Source organism: Guillardia theta, assembly GCF_000315625.1.
Source record: "Guillardia theta CCMP2712 unplaced genomic scaffold GUITHscaffold_12, whole genome shotgun sequence".
Taxonomy (NCBI): Eukaryota; class Cryptophyceae; order Pyrenomonadales; family Geminigeraceae; genus Guillardia; species Guillardia theta.
Window position 1 is genome coordinate 154,307 of NW_005434662.1, and position 14,859 is coordinate 169,165.

Consider the following 14,859-nt stretch of genomic DNA (forward strand, 5'->3'; position numbering starts at 1 on the left):
TGGAAACCTTGGCGGGGTAGGGAGGGAGGGAGGGAGGGAAATATTCAGTCAGTGAGGGTGGGAAGAAGTTTGAGGATTCACCTGAAGTCGAAAGACACACTCATCAACCGAGGTCAACTCAGACAGAACTGTCATGAACGTGAGGAGGGAGAGGAGGAGGAGGAGGAGGAGGAGGAGGAGGAGGAGGAGGAGGAGGAGGAGGAGGAGGAGGAGGAGAGGGCAGGGAGGAGGAGAAGGTGGTGGTGGATGAGGAGAAAGATGGGTGGTTCATAGGTGTTGGTCTCCACCAGACTGAAGGACTTGATGGAGGTCTTGCGACTGCTTGTAGACATGATAGACACGAGCTACTGCCGACCTCATCCTTTCGCTCCTTCCCAGCAGGCAGTCACACGCCCGATAGACCCTCTCCTGTCTCACCGTATGAAATGCTGATGAGCGAACGCTATCGGATCTTCGTCTACTTGCAGCAGAATCACTTTCACCGTCTTCTTGCCTGCCGCCAGCTTTCTGCCCGTCACTTCTCGCACCGCAACCTCCTCCCTACCTGTCCTGTCTCCACGACATCGCACGTTTCTAGCTCGTTGAAAAAGTCCAGCATGCGCTGATAGTGGGTTCCCTGGACCTGAAGACATGTTCCACATTCATGCCTCCTCCTTTTCTTCCCATCCTCATTACTCCCTTCCTCATTCTCCCCTCCTGCTCTCCCCTTGCCCCACCTCCTTTCCTTCATCTGCCCCTCTTCCTCCTGCCCTGCTCCTTCTCTCTCTTCTCCTCCTCATCAACCTGGACAGCGAGGTTGACCTTCATGTCTCTCTTGCGAGCAGCAGCTGAGTGGGGGTACCAACTGCCATGGCTGGTCAGCTCCTCGCCATGGCCCGACTTTTCGCACCATTGCGACCCGAACTTGCACACTCCGCATGCTACGAAGTTCGGGCATGCCGGTCGCTCTTCCTTAGGGAGATGCAACATCTGGCACTTCGCAACCGTGACGGTGAGGAAGGAAAAGACAAGACAAGACGAGGAAACAACAGGAGGGACAGGAGGAGGAGACAGGAGGAGGAGACAGGAGGAGGAGGAACTAGAGGGAGCCAGTGTACCTTCTCTCCGTGAGGACATTCTCCCTTCATGTAGAAGTGACAGAGAAGTCGCCCATTCACACGAAGCAGCTGAGTGTGAGATCAGCGCGCGCCCTCCTCCCTTCCTCCTCCCTCACCCTTATCCCGTCCCTACGATTCTTGTCGGCATGGCAAGCGAAGGGGGAGAACTTAGGCTGCTCCATCCCCTTAGAGTCTGCCATGCTGCTCAGAGCCGAGTGATGACGAGAAAGAGGCGCAGGAGCAGGAGCAGGAGCAGGAGCAGGAGCAGGAGCAAGAGCAGGAGCAGGAGCAGGAGCAGGAGCAGGAGCAGGAGCAGGAGCAGGAGCAGGAGCAGGAGCAGGAGCAGGAGCAGGAGCAGGAGCAGGAGCAGGAGCAGGAGCAGGAGCAGGAGCAGGGTAGGCGGGGAGGTGCGGGCGGTCTGGGGAAAAGGGATCGGGGGCCGTGCAGGGAGCAATGACGAGACCCCCGATTAGGATGAGGCGCAATGGTGGAGGAGGCTGCGATGGATGCAGATGCGCATGAGATATGACTGCTCCTCTCCTGTCCCTCCTCCCCTTCCGCCTCCTGCTCCTGCTCCTCCTGCTCCTCCTGTTCCTTCCTCAGTCCGGCAGCATAGAGCCCCTTCTATCTGACTCGCTGCTGCACCAAGTGGCTGCTGACGGCAAGGTCGAGCATGCACGTGAGCTGCTGTTCTCTTCCCCCCATCTTGTCAATGCCGAAGATGCTTTGTCGCAGACACCGTGAGCAATCCGCATCGTCTCCTCCCTCCTTCTCCGCCTCTCTGCTCTTCTGGCTCTGGGGTCCTTGCTCCTCCTTCGTCACCTCCCTCCCTGCTCCCTGCTCCCTGCTCCCTGCTCCCTGCTCCCTGCTCCCTGCTCCCTGCTCCCTCGTCCCTCGTCCCTCGTCGCTCCTCCCTGCTCCCTGCTCCCTGCTCCCTCTTCTTTCTCACCAGCTGCTGCAGATTGCATGCAGTTTGCTACATCTCTCCTTGTCAATCTGCCAAGACGCTCTCGGGCAGGCAGCAGTGTGAGGAGTCTCACCGAGCAAGGAGACTAGAGATGGCGGAGTTGCTGATCCAACATGGAGCCGACGTGAACGCTATGGACGAGGAAGGAAAGACTGCGCTGTGAGCTCAGCTTACGCGATGGCAGAGGCTGACGTTCTGTGCTGTCACCAGACACTATGCTTCCATGTCAGGTCTCCTTGACGTCTGTGGGGTTCTGATGCGAGCAGGAGGGGAGGTGAATGCGAGGTCCTAACAGCCACGGGAGGTTCTTGTGCTGACATGGATGGTGTTAGAGACGAGAAGGGCTGGACCCCCCTGCACTTTGCTGCTGCCGAGGGCCATGCAGACATGGCAAGAGAACTCCTTGGTGAGTGAAAGGGGGTGTAATTTTGATCTGTTGTCAAATTTGGCCTGCTGTCAATCCTGGCTAGTAGAGTTTTGTAGTATACTTGCAAATCGCGATGCTTCTTTCTACATGCGTGTTTTCCTGAAATGTTCCTGTTCTCCTATTTTCTTTGAGCTTTCTGTTTTTTACGAGTCGTTTTTCTGATTATGTATGTTATGTATCGTTTCCCTTGTGTTCTTGTCCGAAGGATTGCGATGGAAAATAACGTGTTCTCCAACAGAGCGAGGTGCGAAGGTTGACGAACAAACCAACTCAGGGTCAACCCCATTGATGTTTGCTGTAAGTGAGGAAAGTGTGAAACAATAATGAAGTTCGTTTGCGTCAGGTCGATGGGGAACACGTGGAATCCGTGCTTGTATTGCTAGCAAACGGAGCAGATCCTGACATCCAAGACAAGCTGGGCATGACGAGCTTACTCCTCGCCAACTCCACGCAAGGTGATCAAGCAGCCGTCAATCTTTCTCAGTGCTACAAGCGACTCACGGTGACTGTGATGCGGCAGGAAAGCAGAGGCATCGGCTCTTGAAGGTTCTTAGTGACAAGTCCCACCATAAGATGAAATGAATTCCGAGTAGCCGCAGCAAGCGCGAGTCTCACGGTACCCGTAGGGCCGAAACGCAGTGACGGCGCCGCGATCACGATCGGATGATCCTGGCATCTCGGATCATCCGGGCTACTGAGTGGGCCACCCCGCGACTCAGACACTCCGATCGGCGGGGCAGTCAATCCGGCGGGCAGTCCCAGCCAGGCCGAGCCTGCCTGTGACTGTGACTGTACGGTAGTACGGTAACTGAGTCGGCACTGCGGCCGCCGGGTCGGAGGCAGACTCTCGTTTGATCTTGCCCCCTGACGGATTGGATTGCACCGTCCGATCACAGGCCGCTGCCATGATACTGTACTACTATGTGACTCAGCATCATTGATGATACTAGCCTAGCGGCGCCGGACCGGGCCGGGCCGGGCGGCCGGGCGGGCCGGGGGCCGGGCCGGGGGCCGTTGACTTCCAGTCATCCATCTTTCTCGGATTCGAGCTGCACAGCGAAGGGACAATAATGCTGTTTTGGTCTGGGAGGCTAGGAAGGGAGAGGGCGGCGGTGATGCAGGCCATGGGAGCCTGTGCTCTCCTTGTGCTGTGCCTAGTCATGCAGCCTTCAAGGCAGAGGCACGTGCTGGAGAGCAAAGTGAAGATGATGGACGGAGATTCCTGCATGGGTGAGGATTGCGGGCCAAACACTGCCGATGTCGCTGCGGTACAGGTATGTCATTGTGGGATATTCTCCATTGTCTTCCTCTTTTTGAAAGTCTTGCAATTTTCTATGATATCTGAATCCTCTCTCAATGCTGCCTTGCGATCTTCTTTCTCTCATTCAAAGTTGATTTGTTATCCTTCCATCAACTTGTATCGTCGATGTTTAGCTGTATCGCATCTGCCTCGCCTGAACCTGTGTTCCCTCTTGCAGGGCGCGCAAGCTGGATCGATCTTGGCTGCCGATGCTACTGAAGCCTCTATCGCATCCGATGCAGCGGCAGCAGCCAGCACGGCAACAGAGCTGATCCCTCTGGTCCTTCTCCGACAGACCAAGAAGCCCGTACGCGCACAGATGAAGCAGCAGAAGTTGCAGCAGCGAGTGCTGGACGCGCCATACCGCTTGGCTGGGTACAGTGTAGCCGATTACAATCCAAGTGCGCCGTCAGCAGATCCATGGTCTGGGTAAGCTTGCATGCTCCTCTCTAGGCTCGCGTGCTGTTCTCTTGCAGTGCTGCTGCACTACCTGCCTCGGGTTTCCCTCACAAGTGTCGCAGAAATCCCGAGATGGTATCGGTCCCAGCGGTCGAGAAGACTGCATCCAGGTTGTTTCTTTGTACATCTCTCTGACTGCAACTGATCGCCAACTACAGCCAAGATGAGGATAAGAAATCTCTTAGATTTGGCCAAGCCCCCAAACATGCACGACTTTCGCTCCGCGAGCGGATCGCACTGAACCGTTTCCGAAAGGAAGAGCAACTCAAAGCTGAGCAGATGCGAAGACACGAGAGGCTCGTACACACCATCGATCACTTGATTTAGACTGATCCGAACCAGCCAACTATGGGACTCCTGCTGGAGGTTTTCGAGCCATGGATGTTTGTACAGGAGAAGTGTTGTTTAAGATAGAATAAACATCTTGTATCGCAGATAAGATCAGATGTCATCTTCATACGCAATCCGAACGTGGGTAGCGCTGTCTTGGAGGGCCTGAAATATCAATCCGGTGAGACATGGAAGTGCACCTGTATCAAACAAAAGATGGAATGGCGCGAAGCTCTTGCCTTATCTCGTAGATATTGTAATGCTCCACCAACAAAGAAGCCCGCGATGCCTCCAACTAGAACAGCAAGTCAGTGACAGCACTTGGGATGAAGGAGAATACAGAATGTGTTCCATGCTTGATCTTCGTCGAATCTGCAGCAGCTTCACGTCCTGGACATCAACAATATGGTTCACACACCTGATGTGCAGCTTTGTATCATCTTCGACATCGAAAAGACCGAAAGACAATCCAAAAATGCCGCCCATAATGATAGACGAGATCATCACAACATATATCTGCAGAGCTCGGGTGACGACACGAATGCTCGTGATTGTTCACTTCATCTACGCACTTGCTTCGACGAACTAGCGACAGGAGGCACGATGAAATCGGCAACATCACCAAGGTATCTTTGCAAACAAGCATGAGCAAATGCTGCGGAAAGATTGACATGGAGCAGTCACATGGCGTTGTTGCAGCATAGGTTGCGTTGATTGATAAGATCAACAATCGAGAATGTCAAGGCAAAGCACAAGCTGGTCCCTAGGATCGTGTACATTGGAAGTTTAATGGCTGGGCTGAGCCCGACCAACCAATCCTTGTTGAGGAGGAAACCTGCAATGTTGAATGAGACGGAAGAGGGACACAGAAGTAGAGGCATGTAGATATATCAATGGGATGGTGATGGTAATGGTGGTGGTGCTGGTGGTGGTGATGATGATGATGATGACGACGACGAGGAGGAGGAGGAGGAGGAAGAGAAAGAGGAGGAGGAGAAGGAAGAGTGGACAAAGTGACAGCGTGGGAGTTTGGGAGGGAGAAACAATTGAGATTCTCACAGCAGATTCCCGAGGAGAGGATGAGAGTAGAGAAAACAAACACGAGGAATCGCCAGCGGGTCATCCTCTCCCCAGGCTCAGGCGCGACTCTCCATATGATCAGCCCGCCGATGACGATCAGGCATAGGCCGAAGAGCATAGCAAAGTATGGCGACTGTCCCACCTGCGTGACGGAGTGAAGGGAGGATGCGGACAAAGACAAAACCTCGAAGAGGGCGGCATCGACGATGAGAGATATGAAGGCGCCGAAGCACATGCCCACAACAGAAGAGACTGTTCAGAATTCATGAGAGCTTCTCCTCGGTATGCGAGCAGACATTCGGCTCACGGGCATAGTCGAGTCGGTCCGAGGGCATCGTTGCAAGGCTGTCACGATCGTGGAGTGGCTGCTCCCAGCATGGCGTGAAGGGCAGGAGAGATCAGCAGGAAGGAGGATGCAGACTCTCGTCGTCCTCCTCTCCTCTCATGCCAACGCCTCTTCGTCCCTCTCTCCTCTCCTCATCTCCCCTCGCAGCTTCCAGCGCCACACCGCATACTTGCAGCCGTTAAAAACCCGGGCTAAACTTGCTATTGCAGCTACAACGACTTTTGACCTCAGGATGACCGTGCTGGACCATGGGTGATCGTCATCGGTCAAACTTTCGGCATGGTGCGGTGATGTTGACAGGCTCCTCAAGACCTCCACTGCCTTGAAGCAGGAAGAAGCTCTGAGCCTCCTTCTCTAGTGACAGCGGCTGCCTCACGGTGACACCGCCCGGCCGTACTACCGTAGTACAGTGCCGTCTAGTACGGTCCGGTCAACTTGGCAACGGGTGATCGGACTGCGGAAGTCCGGCGACGGACAGCCGGACGGTAGGTATGGTCAAGGTATTACGGTCACGGTATCGACTCAGAGCCGTACCGTCACGGGAGATCATTCGCCGCCGATACTTCAGGCCTGGCATCGACGAGCGGCATCGAGTCAGGCTGAGGTCATCTAAGTGAAACTGTGATCGGACTCCGTGAACTTCAATCAGTGTTTTCAAGTTTAGTGCTCCACACACAGTCGCTCCATGAAGCATGATGCAACGAAATAAAGCCAGTAGAACATGTAGCTTCCGTAAGCTAGTTCTCTTTGCCCTCCTCCTCTACCCTTTGATCGTAGCTCTCAATCTCAATCTCAGGTACTCTTTACCCCCGGCAGCCCTAGAGCAACGAGCTGGGGCGGTTTCACAAGTGGTTGGGTCAGCCTCTCCTGCCGTGGGGTGCGGCAATGAGATCTCGGTCAAAGGCATGGCATGGGTGGGACCATACTTTCCCTTCTACTTGACGGGAGGCGTCCGCATTGCAACTCAGACGATGACCAGCTTGAAGGCGGCCAAGAAGCGGTGCCAGGAGCTGCAAGACTGCGGAGGCATAACGGGATACTGGAAGGCGGCGAGCATGCCTGAGCTTGAGTGGCAGTGGGAGCTGCGAGGAAGGAACAGTCAGAGGAACGAGATGTGGGTGCAGCCATCGAAGGTACATGAGGTGACGTACTTGTACAACAGAAACCTGTCAAACGTTTAGCGATGTTGTTCAAGGAGCTTTCAAGGAATGCTTCCTCTTTTTTACATCAACTTGGCGTACAGATCCGATAGGCGAGAGAACCTGCTGTCGTACTTGGCAGGAAAAGGAGTTGACGTCGAGGAGCATGTAATCCGTCAGAACGGTGTCAATAGGAGTCTTTTTTCCAACGCCACAGAAATCATCACGAAACTGGAAGGCTTGTCCGTCTCCGAAGAGGACTTTTGGAGTCATTTCAAGGTGCAAGGGAAGTTTCCAGACATTGAAAGCAATCTATACAAGGGCAGGATTGCGAGCTGGATTGTTCATCGGATGGTATGGAAAAGAATTCTCAGCATCCGCCATGAACATGAGTGGTATATCATCGTCGAAGATGATGTCAAGATGATCGACGATGTCGATGCTCTCATGGAAAAATTGAGTTTGACGACATGCTTACATCCGTCAGTTGAAATCATCTACCTCACGGGGCGTCAAGTGCCAAATTTCTTTCCTGGCAACGTGGTGAGTTACCTGGGTGTGGACGCATACGTGGTCTCTGCCAAGGTCATCAAGAAGCTACTCGACAACACTGTGTTGGGTGACCCCAAGATCAACTCTCTCGGCATCGACACTTACCTCTCCACTCTTGTCCGAAGAGGAGTGATCGATGCTCGAATGATAGAAGGAGGGAACGCTTTTGTGAACAGCTGGAGGGAGTTTGCATCTGACATCATAGTGAAGGACAAGCCGTGATGGGTGAACTTGCCATACACTAATCTCTTCGCTGTACCCGCTGCTGCTGAGTTCTTTCTCTGACAATGCGGCAACGTGAGTTGAGGCGCGGACCTCCATGAGAAGACGCTCCTCAAGCTGTGTTACAGCTACCACGAAGTTTGCCAGAGTCAGCCAGGTCATAAGAGTCAAGTTGTCAAGGACGGAGCTGTTATATGAGGCACGTTCAAGACTCTGGTAGTTCAAGGAAATCTCTACAAATGGACAACGATGATGGCGATGATTGCGATAGTGGTCGAGGCTACAGCAACCCTAGCAGTTGTTGTGCAGAAGCGGATCCACTGACAGGGGCGAAAAGAACAAAAACACAACAAGAAAGTGATTGAAGCTGCTGTTGAAAGTGACGATTCTGTGATCATTTTAGTCCTGATGTGTCTTGTTGCAGCTGAGGTCGCAGACAACAACATGCCCGACCTGCTTGCTGAAGCTAAGGCAGGGGATCATCGCAGGAGCAATGCGCTAGAATGGGAGGGTGATGATGTGCAGATAGAGGGCGATGCTGGGTACGAGAGGGGCGACGTAGCCTCTTGCGCGGAGAAAGTTTGGGGTAAAAGGATGAAGAATGTGCGACCATTGGCCGAGATGTTTTGATGTTGGTGTCATCCTCACTCTGCCAAGTCCTTGTTCCTCGCTTGCTAAGAGATTGCAATCATAACGACAAGTCGCTATCATTCGTTACAGTGAGCGGTTGCGATAGAATCAAAAGAATGAAGTCTTTACGAGATCCCGTATTTGGTTCGCCATCATTGCACCTTCCGAATGTCGTCAATGAACAAGATTGCACGAGATTGAACCACCTTCAGCTCGTTGGACAACAGCCCCATCCTTGATCAGAAGAAGAGTTGGCAGCGCGTACACCTGTTATCGAGTGAGTGAAGTAACTTAGTCGGCAAGTCCTACCTGCATGAGAGTTGCGAGTCTCTCATTCTCGTCCGTGTTGATCTTGAGGAATCTCACTTGATCTTTCATGGTTTGTGCTACTTCCTCCAGCTGAGGGGCAACCAACCGACAAGGGCCGCACCATTCAGCATAGAAATCAACCACCAGAGGTTTCGTTTCTTCCTGCGCAACCATCAGAGGTGATCTCCAGACTAGAGCTGCAGGAGCTCTGCAACTGCATTTCACACCTGAATGATGACCTCAAATGTTTCGGCATCAACCGCCTCCACAGCTCCCGCCATCCTCAAAGTCGTCCTCACATTCCCCTGGTTCTGGATCCGGCCTCTACCTGTCGATGGAGATAAACCAGCACAAAGAGCGCGGCTACGGAGGAAAGAACAGGACGCAGCTGGCAGCAGAGGTCTGCATGCCGAGTATCCTGTGAGCTGAAACGCTTCGGCCAACTGCATCGCCACCAGCGCCACCGCTAGTCCCCACACCCGCATCGACATTTTCGCCTCCCCAAGTGAGGCCCTCATCCCCTTACAATGCTTCGTCGGACACAGCCTGGACACAGCCTCGGACAGCTGCTCGGACAGCAGCTCGGACCGTACAGAGCCTCGGATCCCTGCCAGGCTCGGATCCTGCTCGGATCAGCATGCAACTTGCGGCATGCTCTGGGCAGGACAGACCAGAAGATAGACAGCGGTACAGAGAACATCAGCAGGATCTCTACGAGGATTCCTGGCAGGATCAATTCAATCATGCGTGACATGTAGCTATATGCTGATTACAGACTTCATTTTGATGAGGAGCGGAGAAAGTGCCACAGCATCGATCAACATTCATTGTACGCATCGCTCAGCAATCATTGTACGCATCACTCAGCAATCATTGTGCAGGCCTTGATGCCATTATTTTGGACGTGTGCCATAAGTTGGTTGAGGTTATGCAGATGACAGTAGGAGCAACGTGCTTGAGGGGCCCTAGCATTCCTAGAGGAGGATGGGAAGTGAAAGTTGTTTTCATCGTTGCGGCAGACAGGCTGGAAAGCTGTCGGATCGACTCGATCGAGGGTTGCAGGGCGCTAGAGGAGGACGGAGAAAGAGCGGGCATGAAAGGAAGCATGCGGAGGTAGCGAGCGTTGAAATCCTTAAGACCTCGCTGCATCAAGGGGGGCCTCAGCAATTGGTTGGAGGAAGAGACAGCAATACGTCTTTAGGACGTGAGAGGGTCATGAAGGCAGGTGCTTCAGGATGAGACTACACCAAAGTTGTCACTATCATTACACGTGGATGATAAACGTGTTGAAAAACTCCCCAGTCGTCGTGCGACGTTCTGATCTCCTCGCGCTTGCAGTTCTAAGCACCGTGCTTTGCAGAGCAGTTTTCTCACGTGCATGACACATATCTTCAACAATACATGAACCAGGAAGTATGGGTGCCTGAAGCGAAGAGAGGTGCTATCATTTCTGTTTCAACATCATGGTAGCATGATGGCAGAGGCAAGTTGATTCATAGACATGCATGGCCCTTGCACTTGGTGCGTTTGACCTGCCTGACAGCAGAGCCGCTGTCTGCAATGGCAGGATCGCTCGATGGAGAGATCCCATGCTCCGACCTCAGTGTTCCGTTGGAAGGCCTCCAAGAGCGACTGCATCGCAATCTCAATCGTGCTGCTGATCCCCTTCTCCTCCCTCTGCTCCAGTGACAGGTGTCGCCCCCACCATTTTCAACTTCAATTAAATCTACACGCCATTACCCCCCCACCGGCTGTGCTGAGGCAAGCTCGATAAATAGTAGGATAGAGGGTCCTACGCTATCGGAGGACAACTTTAAAAGACACTATTACTTTTTCCTGAGAACATTTGAAGATTACATTTGTATTTTTCAAGATTCAAAGGATTGTATGAAACTTGTTCGACGGGGGTAGGGTGGAGCCTAGCCAGGGTTGAAGGAGCTCGGCCCCCATGCTCGCGCTTCAGGGTTCTCGTCGGCATCATGCACTGGTGATCCTCAGCTTGCTGCTCATGTCGATCCAGCAAGCTTCAGCCTTCTCCCTGTCTCCAGCGATAGGTTTGAGCCGCTCAGGTTCACAGTCTCGTATCAATGACTGCTCGTGGCCATTCTGACTCCTCGTCCAGGTTCTGCGTTGAGTTTTGCACCTTCACTTCATCCTATTTGCTACAACAGAAACGGGCATGCACAGCCTTCAGCTCCGTTCAATGTCCATGTCCCAAGCTTGAGGACAGCAGACAGACAAGGAGTTCTCTCCTTGAGTGCAAAGCTGCAAACTGGAATCGTAGGCCTTCCGAATGGTGAGTCCTTTGTAGCGGGTGCTGTAGAGATTGACCTGACGTCTTGAGCCAAGTGGGAAAATCTACTTTGTTCAATGCGCTCTTGAACAAGATCACGGCGGAGGCTGCAAACTTCCCTTTCTGCACGATTGAGCCGAATGTTGGAATCGTTCCAGTACCTGATCCAAGGTTAGAGGTCCTGGCGAAGATCAGCGAGTCGGTCAAGGTATCCGTGATAGTTGCTCATGGTCTACAAGATTTTAGATAACTTGTGGCATGCAGACTGTTCCTGCGACGATGGAGTTCGTGGATATTGCGGGGATTGTGAAGGGGGCGAGTGAGGGGGCTGGTCTCGGAAACAAATTCCTTGCCAACATTCGCGAGTGCGACGCCATTGTGCATGTAATCGTCATGGCAAGCGTCTTGTATGTGCTCCTTAGATGGGATCTCAGGTTGTAAGGTGCTTCGAAGACGACAACGTCATCCACGTCGATGGGAGTGTGGATCCTGTTCGTGACATGGAGGTGAAGTGAATTCGGTCTGAAGAAAGTCTGACACTGAAGCTGTTGGCAGGTCATCAACTTGGAGCTGATCCTTGCAGATCTTGTACAGGTTGACATATAATCCTGATTTTTTCTACTTGGCCTCTCAACTATCTGCTATTGCCATCGCTCCTCGCCCGAACGCTGCTGACCCTATAATTCAGGTCGAGAAGAGGCTGGAAAGGCTTGAAAGGTTTTGACGTGAGGGTGAAGGGACACGTTTCCGCTGACTTGAAGCACAGAGACATGAAGAGAGTAAAGAAACCAGAAGATGTCCTTGAACATGGATGTCTGAGCAAGTGATTTTACCCTTTTCTAAATTCAATCAAACCTCAAGCTTGTTCAGGATCAAGGCTCAGCTCGACGAAGGCAAGGCTGCGAGAACGGTCAGAATCTGAGCATCACTTTGTCATGGTCTTTTTATGACGAAGCTGTACAGGCAAAGATCAACGATGAGGAGAAGCTGTCGATCAAGAGCCTGGGGTTGCTCACCCTGAAGGTGAAAACCCTCATCTGACTTTGGAGGGAGCAGGGGGAAGGAGGGGAGGGGAAGGGAAGGGGAGGGAAGGGGAAGGGAGCAGAGGATCATATTCCTAACTCTCACTCGCAGCCTGTCATCTACGCTGCCAATGTTCCGGATAGTGATTTGAGGTTTGACTGCCCTTCCTCCCTACTCCCTGCAACCTATCAAGTCTAAGAGGACCTTGATTTTCTTTTCTTCTTCCTTTCTTGATGATAACTGCTTCTGATTTGAATCTCCGGTATCGCAGCACGGGGAACACCATGGTGGAGAAGTGAGAACAAAAGACGAAAAGGAACGTATTGACACTCCTGTCACAGAGTGAAAGAGCAGGCTGGAAAAGAAGGTGCCAAGGTTGTCCTGGTATCTGCTCAGGTCGAGTCAGAGATGGCAGAGCTCAGTGCGGTGCGTTTTTCCTGTGCTGTGCATACCATGTCTCATAAACGGGCAGGAAGAGAAAGCTGAGTTTCTTCAAGCCCTTGGCATCGAGGACCCCAATGCGACTGGTTTGAATGCTCTCGTTAGGTTTGCATGCCCCCATTCCTTCCCTTCCTGCTTCTATGCTCATGTGTTTGCAGAGCTGCGTACGAACTGCTTGGTTTGAGGACTTACTTTACAACTGGTAGATATGCACTTCCAATTTTCAATCTGAAACGTCCATTCATGTTTTGACATTGTTGTCCTGATTTGACCCTTTGTTGTGATCCACTCTATTCATCGCATGTGTTGCTACATCACAATTTACAATCATCTGTTTCTCCACTTTTATCTCTTGTTTCTCAGGACCCTCCATCCTCTTACTTCCATTCGTCATCAGGTCCCACCGAGACAAGAGCGTGGACTATCACAGCTGGAACAAAGGCTCCCCAAGCCGCTGGCGTGATCCATCAGGTGAGCCTTCAAGGCTTTGTGCGCGTGTTGAACTCTTGCTGCAGGATTTTGAGAGAGGATTCATCCGAGCAGAGACTATCTCCTACAACGACCTCGTCAGCTCAGGGAGCGAGAAGGTTGCCGCTAACTCAGCTTCTCTCACTCTTCTCCCCAACACTCTATCTGTTCTCATATGTACTACAGGCAGCAAGAGAGAACGGACTTGCTCGCCTTGAAGGCAAGGAGTATGTGGTACAAGATGGAGACTCCATTCTCTTCCGCTTCAATGTGTAGACATGATATCTATCATCGCGAATGAACTATCTTTCAACCAAACGAACCGGCTGGTTCGATGTGTGTAAATCACTTTCACCAACTATCGAATTCTCTGCAAATGCACACGCATGGGGGATTGTGAGGAATGAAATCATTTCGGTGGCTTGAGGAGGAGTCTTGGAAATTTGCAATCAATATGGTTCATTACACACTAGAATACAATCTGTTGAAACATGCCTTTGAATATCATCAGGCCAAAACTCTTGTAAACTGCTTACAGTTCTCATTCTCGACTTCGCAAAAAGACTCAACAGTATTCAGTTCAAAGTCAGGAAACTCGAATCCTTCATCGTCAATGCATGTGATGACTTGAATCATTTTCTTGATATCCATAGGCATGTCCACAAAGCTCAGCTTCTTGACCTTTGGTATGAGTGAGGATTCGCTATCAGTAGACTCCGTCCTCCTGTTCCTGAAATTGGGTTCGATAATAAGTTCGCAGGAATTCATCTCAGCGGTCATGCTCCAAACCGACGAAACCTTTCTGACTGTGGCAGGGCGTGAAGGGCGCTGCAAATTGGGATCCAGAGGAGATGTTGTTTGGCGGAGGAGAAGTCTAGTTACGAAGGAGTAGGTTCGTAGTGAAGGATGTCGTCCGAAGATCTGTGTAGTAGCTGAGGAGGACGAGAAGATATCAGTGGAGGAAGGAGATGAGAGCTTGAGGGAGAGAGGGCAGGGGCTGACATCTTGTACCGACTCTCCCCGAAAAAAATGAATAAAACTTTTTTAAAGGTGTTATATGTCAGCTGGAGCAAACATAAACCTCTAAATTGAAACGTTTCGTTCGACTAGCTGACTGTAACACCTCTTAGTTCCCTCAATAGCCTTTTGATGACTTCTTCATACCAGGCGGTACAATCGAAACGCTGGATGGTTGAGAAAAGTGAGATTTACAACGTTGCGATAGTGCATCGATACCGTTTGATGCCACGTGATTATCGAAACAGCTTGACTTAAAAGGTTATAGGGAAGGCAGGGCAGGGGTGCAGGCTTAGCTCCTCCTGATGTATTTTCCGTTGAGATAAGAACGGCTACCTCTATCCTCCTCATCCTCTTACCCCATGCCCACTCAATTACAGTTCAAACGTATCCTGCCCACAGTCTTGCTCTTTGTGATAGTTTATTAATGGTTTACTTATAGATTTGGCTACCCTGAGGGCCACCTTTGACGCCTCCTTGCCCCCCCACCTGCCTTGTCGACATAAGATATCGGTCAGTGGCTTCTTCCCTGTGGCCCTTGACATTCAAGAACCGTACATACGTTGAGATGAGGAACCCTGGCATCCATCAAGCAAAGCAAAACTTCAAAAGTTTCTTTTTCAAGAATATTGTCGACACAAGCCTTTGAAAAACATGAATTTAGGAGTTAAAAGTCCTTGTCTATTGACTGATCTTTAAGTTAACTTCATTGAGTAAAGTACAGTAAAGATAGTAGTGTGCCGGTGGTGCCAGCCAGGA

General features: G+C 51.7%; 7 protein-coding genes across 7 annotated transcripts; 3 read left to right on the forward strand and 4 right to left on the reverse strand.

The window, feature by feature from the left end:
- Window positions 1–267: 267 nt before the first annotated feature.
- Window positions 268–1,297, reverse strand: GUITHDRAFT_102992 (hypothetical protein; the record flags this gene model as incomplete). The annotated part of the gene is made up of 7 exons (XM_005837993.1): window positions 268–370; window positions 418–503; window positions 545–622; window positions 784–844; window positions 890–969; window positions 1,098–1,166; window positions 1,214–1,297. 7 exons carry the CDS (start codon window positions 1,295–1,297, stop codon window positions 268–270), a joined length of 561 nt encoding a protein of 186 aa, XP_005838050.1.
- Window positions 1,298–1,622: 325 nt separating this feature from the next.
- Window positions 1,623–4,577, forward strand: GUITHDRAFT_134600 (hypothetical protein; the record flags this gene model as incomplete). Its single annotated transcript, XM_005837994.1, has 10 exons — window positions 1,623–1,837; window positions 2,059–2,223; window positions 2,275–2,338; window positions 2,450–2,470; window positions 2,835–2,946; window positions 3,012–3,037; window positions 3,658–3,765; window positions 3,970–4,220; window positions 4,268–4,360; window positions 4,409–4,577. The coding sequence occupies 10 exons, from the start codon at window positions 1,623–1,625 to the stop codon at window positions 4,575–4,577; spliced, it is 1,224 nt and encodes a 407-aa protein (XP_005838051.1).
- A 114-nt stretch (window positions 4,578–4,691) lies between these two features.
- On the reverse strand, window positions 4,692–5,995 carry GUITHDRAFT_102994 (hypothetical protein; the record flags this gene model as incomplete). The annotated part of the gene is made up of 9 exons (XM_005837995.1): window positions 4,692–4,780; window positions 4,849–4,875; window positions 4,921–4,952; window positions 4,999–5,096; window positions 5,153–5,210; window positions 5,265–5,415; window positions 5,640–5,802; window positions 5,845–5,912; window positions 5,968–5,995. The coding sequence occupies 9 exons, from the start codon at window positions 5,993–5,995 to the stop codon at window positions 4,692–4,694; spliced, it is 714 nt and encodes a 237-aa protein (XP_005838052.1).
- A 916-nt stretch (window positions 5,996–6,911) lies between these two features.
- On the forward strand, window positions 6,912–7,919 carry GUITHDRAFT_134601 (hypothetical protein; the record flags this gene model as incomplete). Its single annotated transcript, XM_005837996.1, has 2 exons — window positions 6,912–7,139; window positions 7,188–7,919. 2 exons carry the CDS (start codon window positions 6,912–6,914, stop codon window positions 7,917–7,919), a joined length of 960 nt encoding a protein of 319 aa, XP_005838053.1.
- A 738-nt stretch (window positions 7,920–8,657) lies between these two features.
- TrxY (thioredoxin y) lies at window positions 8,658–9,349 on the reverse strand (the record flags this gene model as incomplete). The annotated part of the gene is made up of 4 exons (XM_005838280.1): window positions 8,658–8,710; window positions 8,756–8,816; window positions 8,859–9,020; window positions 9,086–9,349. The coding sequence occupies 4 exons, from the start codon at window positions 9,347–9,349 to the stop codon at window positions 8,658–8,660; spliced, it is 540 nt and encodes a 179-aa protein (XP_005838337.1).
- A 1,440-nt stretch (window positions 9,350–10,789) lies between these two features.
- Window positions 10,790–13,359, forward strand: GUITHDRAFT_85091 (hypothetical protein; the record flags this gene model as incomplete). Its single annotated transcript, XM_005837997.1, has 18 exons — window positions 10,790–10,927; window positions 10,981–11,154; window positions 11,208–11,359; window positions 11,416–11,535; window positions 11,586–11,657; window positions 11,707–11,745; window positions 11,840–11,868; window positions 11,918–11,974; window positions 12,022–12,061; window positions 12,115–12,174; window positions 12,286–12,326; window positions 12,446–12,469; window positions 12,516–12,600; window positions 12,647–12,720; window positions 12,774–12,817; window positions 13,013–13,086; window positions 13,131–13,202; window positions 13,270–13,359. Exons 1-18 carry the CDS (start codon window positions 10,807–10,809, stop codon window positions 13,357–13,359), a joined length of 1,368 nt encoding a protein of 455 aa, XP_005838054.1. The 5' UTR covers window positions 10,790–10,806.
- Window positions 13,360–13,520: 161 nt separating this feature from the next.
- On the reverse strand, window positions 13,521–14,060 carry GUITHDRAFT_150982 (hypothetical protein). The gene has a single exon (XM_005837998.1). It carries the CDS (start codon window positions 13,861–13,863, stop codon window positions 13,591–13,593), a length of 273 nt encoding a protein of 90 aa, XP_005838055.1. The 5' UTR covers window positions 13,864–14,060; the 3' UTR covers window positions 13,521–13,590.
- Between the last annotated feature and the right edge of the window lie 799 nt (window positions 14,061–14,859).